At 29.5% G+C, this 12,775-nt stretch overlaps 2 protein-coding genes across 2 annotated transcripts; both read left to right on the top strand.

Annotated features, from left to right (window-relative positions):
- The first annotated feature begins 286 nt into the window (after positions 1–286).
- On the top strand, positions 287–1,447 carry LOC128197565 (uncharacterized mitochondrial protein AtMg00810-like). The gene has a single exon (XM_052879636.1). It carries the CDS (start codon positions 287–289, stop codon positions 1,445–1,447), a length of 1,161 nt encoding a protein of 386 aa, XP_052735596.1.
- Positions 1,448–8,261: 6,814 nt separating this feature from the next.
- Positions 8,262–10,219, top strand: LOC108341813 (uncharacterized). The gene is made up of 3 exons (XM_017579465.2): positions 8,262–8,583; positions 9,056–9,284; positions 9,581–10,219. Exons 1-3 carry the CDS (start codon positions 8,329–8,331, stop codon positions 10,003–10,005), a joined length of 909 nt encoding a protein of 302 aa, XP_017434954.1. The 5' UTR covers positions 8,262–8,328; the 3' UTR covers positions 10,006–10,219.
- Positions 10,220–12,775: the final 2,556 nt, after the last annotated feature.

Raw genomic sequence — 12,775 nt, 5'->3', positions numbered from 1 at the left:
CTGGTATTTGACCCAACTTCCTCCAGGAAAGAGATCTATCGGATGCAGATGGGTCTATAAGGTGAAGCATAAAGCTGATGGCACAGTTGAGAGATATAAAGCCAGATTGGTAGCCAAAGGCTACACTCAACAAGAGGGAATAGATTTTTTGGATACTTTTTCCCCAGTTGCTAAACTCACTTCTGTTAGACTTTTGTTGGCTCTTGCAGCCTCTAAAAGCTGGTTCCTACACCAACTTGATGTGGACAATGCCTTCCTTCATGGAGATTTGAATGAAGATGTTTATATGGATCTTCCTCCAGGATTAAATGTTGATAATAAAGGACTGGTCTGTAAACTAACCAAATCCTTATATGGGCCGAAACAAGCTAGCAGACAATGGTTTGACAAGCTTTCATCATTTCTTATTTCTTCAGGATATACCCAATCTAAATCTGATCATTCCCTATTTGTTAAAAGAACCCCTTCGGATTTCACAGCCTTACTTATATATGTTGATGACATTGTCTTGACAGGGAATTCAATGAAAGAAATTAATCTCATAAAAACTCTTTTGGATAATCAATTTCAGATTAAAGATTTAGGAGAACTCAAGTATTTTCTTGGGTTTGAAGTGGCTAGATCGAAGAAAGGGATACACTTGTGCCAAAGGAAATATGCCTTGGATATCCTAGAAGAAACAGGAATGCTAGGGAGTAAACCTAGTTCTACACCCTATTTGAGCAATACTAGCAGTCTATACAAAACAGAGGATTATATGGAGAATCCTAGTGATTATAGGAGATTAATAGGAAAATTATTCTATCTTACTAACACTAGGCCTGATTTATGCTTTACTGTCAATCTTTTAAGTCAGTTCATGCAGGAACCAACTAAGCACCACTATCAAGCCTTACAACATGTACTTAGGTATGTCAAATCAAGTCCAGTTGAAGGACTTTTCTTTGCTGCTGATTCTAATCCTCAGATAAAGGGTTTCAGTGATTCAGATTGGGCCACATGTCCTAATACAAGAAGGTCTACTACTGGATACTGTATTTTCTTAGGCAACTCTCTTATCTCATGGAGGTCAAAGAAACAGAGTACGGTGTCAAGGTCTTCCACGGAGGCTGAATACAGAGCTCTTGCAGCTACAGTGTGTGAGATGCAGTGGTTGCACTATCTTCTTCAAGATTTACACATTGAGCCAACAGCTACTGCTGTCCTTTATTGTGACAACAACTCAGCAAGGCATATTGCCCACAATCAAAGCTATCATGAGCGAACCAAGCACATAGAGTTGGATTGTCACGTTGTTCGTGAGAAAATACAAGCCAAGCTCCTACATTTGCTTCCCATTCGATCAGAAGGGCAACTCGCAGATATATTTACTAAGTTTCCTCACCGGACTAGGTTCAAATCTATTATTCCCAAGCTTGGAATGATAAATATCCACCATCCAGCTTGAGGGGAGGCTATTGAATGTATTCGATGTTTCTGTTTTGGTTTACTGTTCCTGTAAACAGTATTTTCGTTTTCTAGGTTTTCTAATTTAGGGGTTTTGTTAGTTTGTTAGTTTGACAGCTTTTGCTGCCTTACCGGAACCATATATAAAGGTTTCCAGCATCTGTAATAATATAACACACATATTCATATAATATACGATTTCTCTCTTCTCTCTTATCCCTGTTCAGTTTAAGAGGCTTACCTCTGTCGCGGGTTGTTTCTCCCGTCGTCCTCCTTCCGATCCACCACCGTCGCGGTGCTCTTGCTGGACGAACATGGAGATCCCACTTCTCTCTTCTTTTCGCAGCTGGCTCACTAACACCTTCTCACCAAACCTCTGACCATCAAAAGCTTCCAGTGAGATTTTCGTCTCACGTTACTGGGCCTCAAGTTGTGGGTCGTTTCTTTTCCTGCTGGGCCACCAGTTTTTCTTTAACTAAATTTAAGAAACCAATTTCAAACTTATAAAAAAATGAAAGACGTGATTTGGTTAAATTATTTTTAAAATAAATATTTTAAAACATTGGATTGAAGATAACTTTTCTTATAGGGTTGGATTAGATAGCTATTTAAAAGTACTTGACACTAGACCTCTCCCAAAAGTACAATTAAGCTTTTTTTATTGATTAAAAAATTGGTTCTGGTTATGTATAGTTTAGTCAAGTATAGGGCAATTTTTTAAAGCAATTATTGGCATTGAATATGAAAGACAAATGGGTGAGAAAGGTATAGAAACTTAAAAAAGAGTACATAAATAGCAATAACTTTCTATTTTGACGTTTTGTATATTTATTAGGTATTCTTTTATTGACCACGGTATATATATATATATATATATATATATATATATATATATATATATATATATATATATATATATAAAAGTTTGGAATTCTAATATAGACAATGGTTTCAACAACACAATGAATCAATTTTTGTTGTTGTTAATAATATTGTAACAGACAACGCACACCTCCTTGTTTTCTTATTATTATTATTTAACATGTTTAATTCATGTCTGTCGAGAGAGAAAAGGCGGTTTATTAATTATTTTATTATTTTATGTTTCTGTTTATAAACATATAAATCATATTTAATATTTACAGTAAAAAATTATATTATCATATAGATAATGTTTTTAATTACTGATAGTTTACTATGTAAAAAGTTAGTGATATTTAAGTTAAAACTAAAAATAAATAAATTAAAAGTGGTAAAATGTTTAAAAAAATATAGGAAAAGAAACACCTGTTGAAGAAAAAAAAAACTCAGTATATAAGCACTATATTGTTCAAAATTGTTACCATATACATTTATAAATTAAATTAATTATATTTGTCTGCCATGAATGGACGTGATTAAAAAGAGTTAGAGAAGTTTACTATCGTTTTGTTTATGCTATTGATTAGAAAATGGTAACAGTATATAAATATATTTCATCTGCTCTCTTTACAGATGATAACAAAAACCCCACCAAAAGAAAAGAAAAACAATTACTATAATGAAAATTTGATAATTAGATATGATTATTTTCCTTATTATTGTTTCACTGACATTCTGGTTGCGAAAAGAATAAAAATTAACTCCAAAAAACGTTAAGAGAAGTTAAAAATACCAAGAAAAAATTAAAAAAGGATCAAGTTTAAAATAAATAAGTAAATGATTTAAATTTATATACTTAATACAAAATATAATTTTAATTTCTATTTTTTCTCTTTAATAAAAACTCCACTAAACCAAAATCCGTGTAACATGCACCTCCTCCTAAACTAATAAAAGCATATTGACCATCTAACAATGAACTTGAAAATGCTAATTTTACTAATGATGATATTAAACTTAGATATTGCATAGTTCTAGTTAGGGCAGGTTATGTTGTTAATTTTTAATATAAAATTATACTATAATGAAACTTCTACCATCTTCTTTGAAACAAATTATTTTAAAATTCAATGGCATCTTTTCCTTTAAATTATATCATATTTAAAATAATAGAATTTCTGAAAATCATTTGAGTTAGTTGTTATTTGTAAAATCAATTAAATGCAGTTAATTTAAATTTCAAGTTCTGGTTGTTTGCTAATGCAGATTAAACTATTTATTTTTTACTAAATATTTCTAAAATGAGATATATAAATTAGACTCTATAGTAAAAATCTAAAAGCGTACTCTTCAAATCTTATATAAAATTTTTCAAATTTTCTCACATGTATAATTCTTTTAAATATAAAACCTTTGAAATTATTTATACTTTAAATTTATAATATGTAATAACTTTAGTAAGTTTCGAATATTTGAACAAGGGAGACATAATAAACCAAGTTTAAGAAAAGAAAAGCTAATAAAAAATATTTTTATTATTTTTAAAATTAAAATTACATAACATGAAAATAAAAAAAAATAGAAAATCTAAAAAAAGTAAAAGTTTATTTATTTGTATGAAGGAAATAAGAAATAAGATGTCATCTCGTTTCATTGTGACAAGTATTGTAACTAGGGATGACAATTTTACCCGCGGACACGGGTATCCGCGGGTAAAATCTGCGGCGGCGAGTAGTAACTATCCACGGATATTTACTACCCGCAGATAACAGGTAGCGGGTATTTTGAAACCCGCTTCTAAACAGGTCGAGTACGGGTAGTATACTACCCGCCCGCGGATACCCGCTTCCCACGAAAAATTAAAAAAATAATAATTTATATATTTTTTAATTAAATTAATTAAAAATAAAATAAAATAATATTTTATTAGATTAAATTTAATTAAAATTAAATTTTAATTTATATTTAATTTAATTTATATTATATTATATATATATATATATATATATATATATATACATTTTTGTAATTTATTTTAAATATGTATTAAATATTTCTTTTTATTTTTTGCGGATATCCGCGGGTATTAAAATACCCGCAGGTATTTTTTAAACGGTTATCCGACAAGTAGCAGGTCGAATAGGAGATACAATTTTATCCGACAGATCGAATTGCGGATAGACACTACCCGTACCTGACCCGACCCGTTGCCATACTTAATTGTAACGTGGCTGCTATACATACAAACCTATTATCTGAATATATAGCCTTATAGCTTGTCATACCATGTATAATCATGATAGTATATATTACATTATTTTCTTATTTATATATCCAATTACATATATCAAAATAAAGAATAATAGATTTGTTAATAAATCATTTTTTTTTGTTTTTTCAATGATTTATTAATTTCATAAATTATAATCAAACTCGTGACTCGATAACATTTTAAACATATCAACTCGTAATTAACACGTAACTCAACAAAAATATGTTATACTTCACAAAAAATCAAGACAACTTATATGATACCTAATCTAGTAAGTAAGAACGTAAGAATTTCATAAGCTTCTCAACTCTAATATTTTCATCTACATAACTTTAAAACTAGTAAAATTTAAATATTTTTCTAATGATATATGATATTCAAATGAACTACATTTCATCTAGCATTATTACACTTAGATCATTATCTCTCGTATTATTCGAATTCAATTTTATACAAAATTTCATAACAAATTACTAGTACAAGTCACTAATCACATTAACCTAGTATTTAAAACATATTTAAATTATTAAAAATAAAAAATGTATGTAATACAATCATTTAAACTGTGTAAGCAAATACTATAATTTAATTCTTTAAAGAAAATTTCTGAACAAAAAGAAAATTGTTTAAGTAAAATATCATTTATATTTTTTGAATTTATCTCAATTTTAATAAAAAAATTACATTAATCAGACATAAATATAATTTTGATTTTGATATGAGAACAATGATAGACATATTGACCCTGTTTTCCTTTAAAATTATAAAAAAAAAATTTTTTATAGACATATCTCAACATTCATTTTCATCATTTAAGACAATGTAGGCATCATAATTCAAACAATGATCACAAATGTTAAATTCCAAATTTCTCCCAACTCATAGATATGATCAAATACCACATTATATAATTTGACATGGGATCCAACGTAAGGCTGAATTAGCAATTGAAGACACTTTTACTTCTATTATGGGATTATCCAAATTTGTTTGCCTTAATTTGAAATCTTTAACTATAGAGAAAACACCCTTAAAAAAGTTAGAATTATCATAATTTATTTATAAAAAATCATATTAAACAACTATATCCACATGTTTATTCAACCACGTTATTTTTGTTATCAAATCACAAATGCAATAATAAAAAAAAAATCCTATTCTTACTTACAACATGATCCAAAAACAAGTAACTCAAAATATAAGAAGAAATATTGATATACTAATGTTGATGTATACATAAAAAGCATAAGTTAACTATAGGTCTTTTCTATGATAATATATAACATAATATTTAAATAACTTTTTTCGTCATGTTTTTATTATTGTGTTTTAAATTTTGTTTCTTCTAGAGATATATGATTTAAAAATTTAGTTAAATCTGTCGAATGGTGTACTTTTAACTGTTGTACAACTGGGGAGTGGGGCATAAAAATAATTGTAGAATGGACGCAGAATTACCGAGATGCCCTCAAACTTGTCCCACCACAGCCTTGAATGGGTCTCCAATGTCGCACAATTGATCATTAATCATTGTCATTAATTGTTAACGATGATGAAGAGAAGAAAAGAAAAGAATTGGGAATCTTTTTGTTTTTGCAGTGTCTGGACCCGAAAACCATTCACAAGACGCCGCGTATTTGACTCGCTTTACCAAATATACTTCCTCTTTCGTATGGGCCCCACCCATAATTGCATCGGATAAGATCTACGATGGACGTTCCTGATTCTGCAACGTTGAATCCATCTTCTGATCGTTGTTCAGTGATCCAAAAATTGGGTTCAGATGAGAGGTACACGTACAATTTCACTTATCTTCGTATCATTTTTAGTTAAACATTTTATTATTTTTCTTTTTAATTTAAGACAAATATTTTTTTTTAAAAGTTATTTTCACTTTTAGTTCGAATAATGACATAGAGTGAGCAAGTGTTCTAAAAGAAAAAGAAAATAAACTCACAATTTACATAAATGTAAAATTACATTAAAAACCTCTCAATACGATTTCGAAATTGTGTTTAGAGAAGACACTTAAAACTAATAAAATTAAATTTATCATTTTATTAAGCATAACTCTCGTCCCATAAAATAAATTAAACTTATTAAATATTCAAAAAATCAAAATATTATATATAATCGTGAGTCAAAGTCTTATATTTGATAAAGATGAAAAAGTTGAATCTTTTAAAGAAATACAATTATTGTTTTAAGTTTTTTATTATTAAAGATTGTGTTTATTTATTATGATCAGTTTGGTTCCTTTAAACATCAAATTAAATAAGTATAAATACATGAATGAAGAATTCTAGATGTGATCATTTATTATATTGACAGTTTGTCTAAAAATTATGATAAAATGGTGGTATAAGGTTATCATTCCGTTTATGATGGAAATATTTTGCTTAAAGAAAAATATATAATATGAAACGAACTCACCTAAAAGGAAAAATGGTTAAAGATTTAAATGTAATTTATATTTTACATTAGGTATATAGAAACGTTAAACACTTTATAAAAAATAATCCTTATACAAGTTTAACTCGAAGTCTTATTAATGCATGTTACTTTTAAAGACATATCATATATTTATATACATGTCAAACGTTGTATTATTTAATACTTTTTAAAATTACTATCAAATTAGAAGTTTCTTTCACACAATTTATGTTTATAATGTTTTTTTGTTAATGTATTATAATTTTTGTAATACTAAAGTATAAATTCTTTGACAACTTGTTAATTTTAAATAAGTTTAATATAAATAATAGAAAAACAACTTTTAGATAAATAACAATTAGTAGAAGCTACATGGTCTAATTAGATTATTCTCTAAATTTGTAAAAATAAGAAAAGTGTACAAATATAATCCACAAATTTCGAGTCACTTTTTAAAGTATTCACATCAACATATTTTTAATATTCAATAATTTAATTCAAGTTTTCAAAAGCATTAATAGTAAGTGACGTCACTCAGTGACGACCTAGTAAATTATAAATTTATTGATTTTGTAACAATAAATTTGAATTAAAGTAAACTTTTGTTTTTTTGCATTAAAACTGTATAAAATCCATTAAACTCTCAATATGTATTCGGATTAACATGCAAACGCATAACACATATAATTAATTAAAACGTATATTATATATTAAAGTCTGATAAAATGAATTTATTATTGTGCTTTAAGTATGTTTTATTAAAAAACATGCGGATAGAATAAAATAATCCTGGGAATAATAAAATAACATAATAGTAATTTGATTTGATATCCGAATATTCAAACGAGAAGTGATAATGAATGTAATTTAGTGAGAGAATACAAAGGAATATGGAAGGATATCCCTAGAAGAGTGTATTGTTTGTTATGATTTAGCAGTTTGATAACAATAAAAAAATGCATGGCAGATGGCAGAAAAACGATGAAGAATAAATGAATGAATATTCGTATATATCTGAATGATTAGGATAAAGGGTATAAGTTGGAAAAATGAAATTATTGAGTGATCTGACGTGGATCCATGCTGTATCAACCCATCCCAACCCATCTACGTCATTCGTCAGATCCAAATAATCCAATCCTCACCATCAAAAATCCACCCTAATCACATTCATGTGCGCCGCGGGCAGAGACTAGCTGGGGCCCACTCCCAACACCAATCCTCGTATAAAACCCCTCTCAGAACCTTCATCCAAAACTAAGTCAAATAACCCAACTTCATACACAGCACGCCACATACACACATATCCCATAACCATGGCTGGATCCTCCATGGCCACCGCAAGGGTCACCAGGTTTCTGGCCAGCCACCACCTCCACGACCACCGTGACACTTGTGTCCCTGATGTTGAATTCGAATTTCTCCATGACGGAGAAACGTTGTTGGCTCACAGCGCCTCAAGTGACGACTGTCAGAACCCCAACGAAATCGAGTTCGACGAAGATGAGGATAACCGAGACACCGTCGAACAAAACAGAACCTTCTGGGACAACCAACACCAGATTTTGCAGGTAGGTTAAGCTAATAAACACAGCCGTGACTTCTTTAGATTAAGTTAATTTCATACCACACGTACAGCTATTACTGTACTACGTAAATGTATATTCTGTCAATTTTTTATTTTAATGGAAAAATTTTCGTTTTATCCAATTTGTTTTTTTCAGTTTCATTGTGGTTATGTAAAAAGTTACTCTATCATCTCAACGGCTTTACAGAGTTTTAATTTGGTGGACACCATGTAATGTGATATATCTTTTGATCTCATATCAATTAGTTGTGGAAAATTAATAATAAAATTAAAGTACTTGTAAAAAAAAGGCAAAAAAAATTCTTAGCTTCTGTATGCATTTATTTACCTTGATTAAGTGATGCATGTTTGTTTTGAGATGTTGACAGAGGAAAAATCTTGATGGATAAAATGGTTGATGTTATAAGGTTGTTTGTTTTTGGCGTTTTCGACTCAGTAGGTTTAATTTTGTGCAGGCGAATGTGTACAGAACAAGTTCTTTGGAATCAGGGATAAGAAATGCGACGAAAGAAGCGCTGCAGAACATACACAGCGCAGAAACGGTGTGCGGTTGCGGAAGACAGATAGCTCTCACCACTTGCAGAAACTGCTTGATGAGAGAAGTTTCTGGGCGGCTTCAGAAAGCAGGTTACAACAGTGCTGTCTGCAAAACAAAATGGAGAAGCTCACCAGAAATCCCATCAGGTGAATACATTAATTCCAATTGATTAGCGCTTTTAATCTCTTAAAAAAGTGAAAAGCGATCTTGGATGGTGGTTCTTAAGATAAGATCCTTTTACTAAACTATATTATCCATGTGGACAATGTCACTTTCAAATAGTAATTAAACTGTGCAAGAATATTATTCTGAACAATAAACTATGATTCGTCGGCACTTGGTTAAGGAAGTTAGTATTCAGCTGATTCCCACAAGTGGATCTACGTTGTCAGTGTCAAATTGCTTATATAAAATTATTAAAAGATGTGAAAACTATGTGCAGGGGAACACAGTTTTTTGGATGTAATAGAGAAGACAAAGAGGGGGGAGATGAGGGTGATCGTGGAGCTGAATTTCAGAGGAGAGTTTGAGATAGCAAGGGGAAGTGAAGAGTATAACAGACTTGTAGGGAAGCTGCCGGAGGTGTTTGTGGGGAAGGTGGAGAGATTGAGCAACCTGATAAAGACAGTGTGTGTGGCAGGGAAAAGGTGTATGAAGGAAAAGAAAATGCACATGGGGCCATGGAGGAAGCATAGGTACATGCAAGCTAAGTGGTTAGGTCCATGTGACAGGAACACTTCCACAACTTCACTCTCAATGGGATATTCTCAGAGAATACCAAAGCCAAGGCAAAAGGCATCTTTGTTGACTGTTGATCTGCTAGACAAACTTCCTAATATGCATTGCACTGCTGTTGAGGTTGTCTAATTTGTAAAGAGAGACAACCTTAGTTTCATTTCTTTCTTTTTTCTTCTTTTTGTTTTCTTTTCTTATTCATTCTCCCACCCTTTACTTTGTCGGTATAATGAGTGATCGGTAAATGTACCATACCCGTGTACATCGAAATAAATGGTGGAAATGAGTGTGCATTTCAAAGCTAATCTTCAAGTTCATATATCATACACTAATTTTCAACACAAAACAGTTTGTCTTGCGTGGTTTTTATTTTTTATGTTTTTCACATGTAAACTGTCAAGCTTTTTCCATGAAAAAGTGTCAAAAGTAACTTTTTTAAATTGGTTTTATATAAAGAGTCATATAAAGTAATAAGAGTATCTGAAATGATTGCATGAAAACAAAGAGATATATGATTACAGTATATTGTAGCAGTTAAGTAAAATAATCCCTTTCAGACTTGTAATCCTTTGTTTTCTCCTTTTCTTTCCCAAGTAGCAGGATAAGAGTATCCTAAGTATAAACAAATGTAATAACGTAGCTAAGATGTTGAAATTTGGGTTACTCAACCAAATCATTTTCTAAACCAAAGTTGAGATTGTTTTTGTGGGGACATGTGAAATTTGTCCAAACTATGGTTTGTTTATTAGATACAGAATTTCCAATAATGGGCCATTACTTGTGTTTTGGCTTTGAGCTCAGTGATAAATGATAGGCAATTGCTTCCTGCACACGAAGAAAACAATTTCTTTCCGCACCCCGTCAACTTTTCTGATACAGAATTTCTAAAACAATTTTTTAAATAAGATTTTCGATGGGGAGCTGTAACAGTGGCAATGAAGAGTATTTGAGTATTTTATTGTATTGTGCATGAAGAAATTTGATGAGGTGCAGAAAATAATTGCATGAGTGATATAAGACATTTTATTTTTGTGGCTGAAGATTTTGATCTGCAGCTAAAAAATAGTTAAATGACTAAAGTGTCTAGGTGTTTTCAAATGATGCAATATTTATAGAAAAAAAAAACATTCCAGAAATTTTGTAAAAAAATTTCTTATTATAGAAATATTTTCATAATATTTCTAAAGTAATATTTTTTAAGACGACTTTGTATAATTCTAGATTGTTATTTTCGAAATAGTTCTATTAAATAAATTTTGTTGTTAATTGTTGCTTTCTGATACGAAAGTGCAATGGAAAACTCTACTATTGTTAATTTGATTGTGCTTCGGACAGATAAGCTAAAAAATTCAATTTAACTATAAATAAATAAAACTTTATGAATTTTAAGAGCAACCATTTAGTTTGATGAATTTTCAGTTCAAATTATTAAAATAATTTTAAAAATAGAAGAAACGAAATCATAACATATATTGAATATGTTGATAATTTGAATAAAATTTTTCATATGAAAACAATAATAATCGAACATGACAAAAAAAACTAAACTTTTCTTAAAAGATATTTAAAAAGAAAAAGTTTGAAAAAACGTATTTACGTAGAAAGTAAAAACAAATAAGAGGTAACATCAAATATAAAGGTAATGTAAAATATAAAGTAAAATAAAAAATAAAAACTATCTGTAGTAAACAGGAAATGTAAATAACCAAATAAATCAATTTTCAAAGAGAAAAAAAATTAAATAGAAGACCCTTTTGTAAGCATGCACATAACTACCATTCCTTTCATCGTTTTCAATTTTTTTCATTTTTAGAAATTCGGTACACGTTATTTTGTCGTTCTCGAAATCATCAAGAACTGTAAGATAATTTATGAAAGACATCTTCATTAATTAGCTCCTTATGTTAAAAAAGTGTTGTTAAAAAGTTATTAAATGATAATTAAATTTAAAGTTAAAAATAATTAATTATTATATTGACTAAATTATATATTATTTAATAAACTAAAGATGATTGAATATGTTTTTAATTTTTAAACTTAGACGCAAAATTGTAATGTGTTCACTCTTTAAACTTTAATATAATTTTGTTTCAAACTTTAAAATTGAATTAATGTAGCTCTTTTAATCAAAGTGTTCGATAAAATTAAAATTAAAGATTTTTAAAATATAAAAATAAAAGTAAATAAATAAATAAAATACAATAAAATGATCCGTAACATTCATTACTAACATAATGTTGAATATATAAACATCAATAGTAAATGGGCTAAATTAAATAAATTTTAAAAAAAATGAAACTTAATTTTAGAAAGAGAAAACCTATGACCAAATTGAAAAAATTTAACAATAACCAAAGTATTTAAATCTATTAATAGAAATACGGGACCAAATATTTACTGCTAAAAAAGAAAAGACCCACCATAGCTCGTGGACGGGTCCAAAGTCTAACCTATGCCTTTCTTTTTTATAATAGCCCAAAATATTTATCTGTTTATTCGGCTCAAGATTCAATCAATATCACCCTCCCAAATTTGGTAACTTCTTGCTGTATTTCTGTAACATCCCAAAATATAGTAATTACTATAAATTAGAATTAATTACAATTAACAGTTAAAACATGCAGTCTTATACTAATCACAAAATTCCAAAACCGAACGTTCTTACGTACAGAGATAAAATACCGTACAGCAGTATTTCAAAGTTTAGAGACGAACGGTTTTACAAACTTTAACCGAACGTCCAAAAGCTAACAAAAAGAACAATAAAAGTTACAACTTAACGAGCGCTCTAGGGCTCGGCTTTAACCTCTACTTCGACCAGATTGGCGTCCTCCAAATTTTCTTCTTCCAGTGTTTCTTCAAGTAACGTCTCTCCGTCTGCTCACATCCACACGGATGATCA

Source organism: Vigna angularis, chromosome 6 (assembly GCF_016808095.1).
Source record: "Vigna angularis cultivar LongXiaoDou No.4 chromosome 6, ASM1680809v1, whole genome shotgun sequence".
Lineage (NCBI taxonomy): Eukaryota > Viridiplantae > Streptophyta > Magnoliopsida > Fabales > Fabaceae > Vigna > Vigna angularis.
Note: the sequence above shows the minus strand (reverse complement) of the source record. Positions and strands in the feature narration are given on the sequence as shown.

Bases quoted from the DNA above. Each gene is read 5' to 3' on its own strand.
- LOC108341813 (XM_017579465.2), top strand. From the start codon at position 8,329: ATGGCTGGATCCTCCATGGCCACCGCAAGGGTCACCAGGTTTCTGGCC. The intron at 8,584-9,055 runs GTAGGTTAAGCT...AATTTTGTGCAG, and splicing joins ACCAACACCAGATTTTGCAG to GCGAATGTGTACAGAACAAG. The intron at 9,285-9,580 runs GTGAATACATTA...AACTATGTGCAG, and splicing joins CTCACCAGAAATCCCATCAG to GGGAACACAGTTTTTTGGAT.
- LOC128197565 (XM_052879636.1), top strand. From the start codon at position 287: ATGGATCTTCCTCCAGGATTAAATGTTGATAATAAAGGACTGGTCTGT.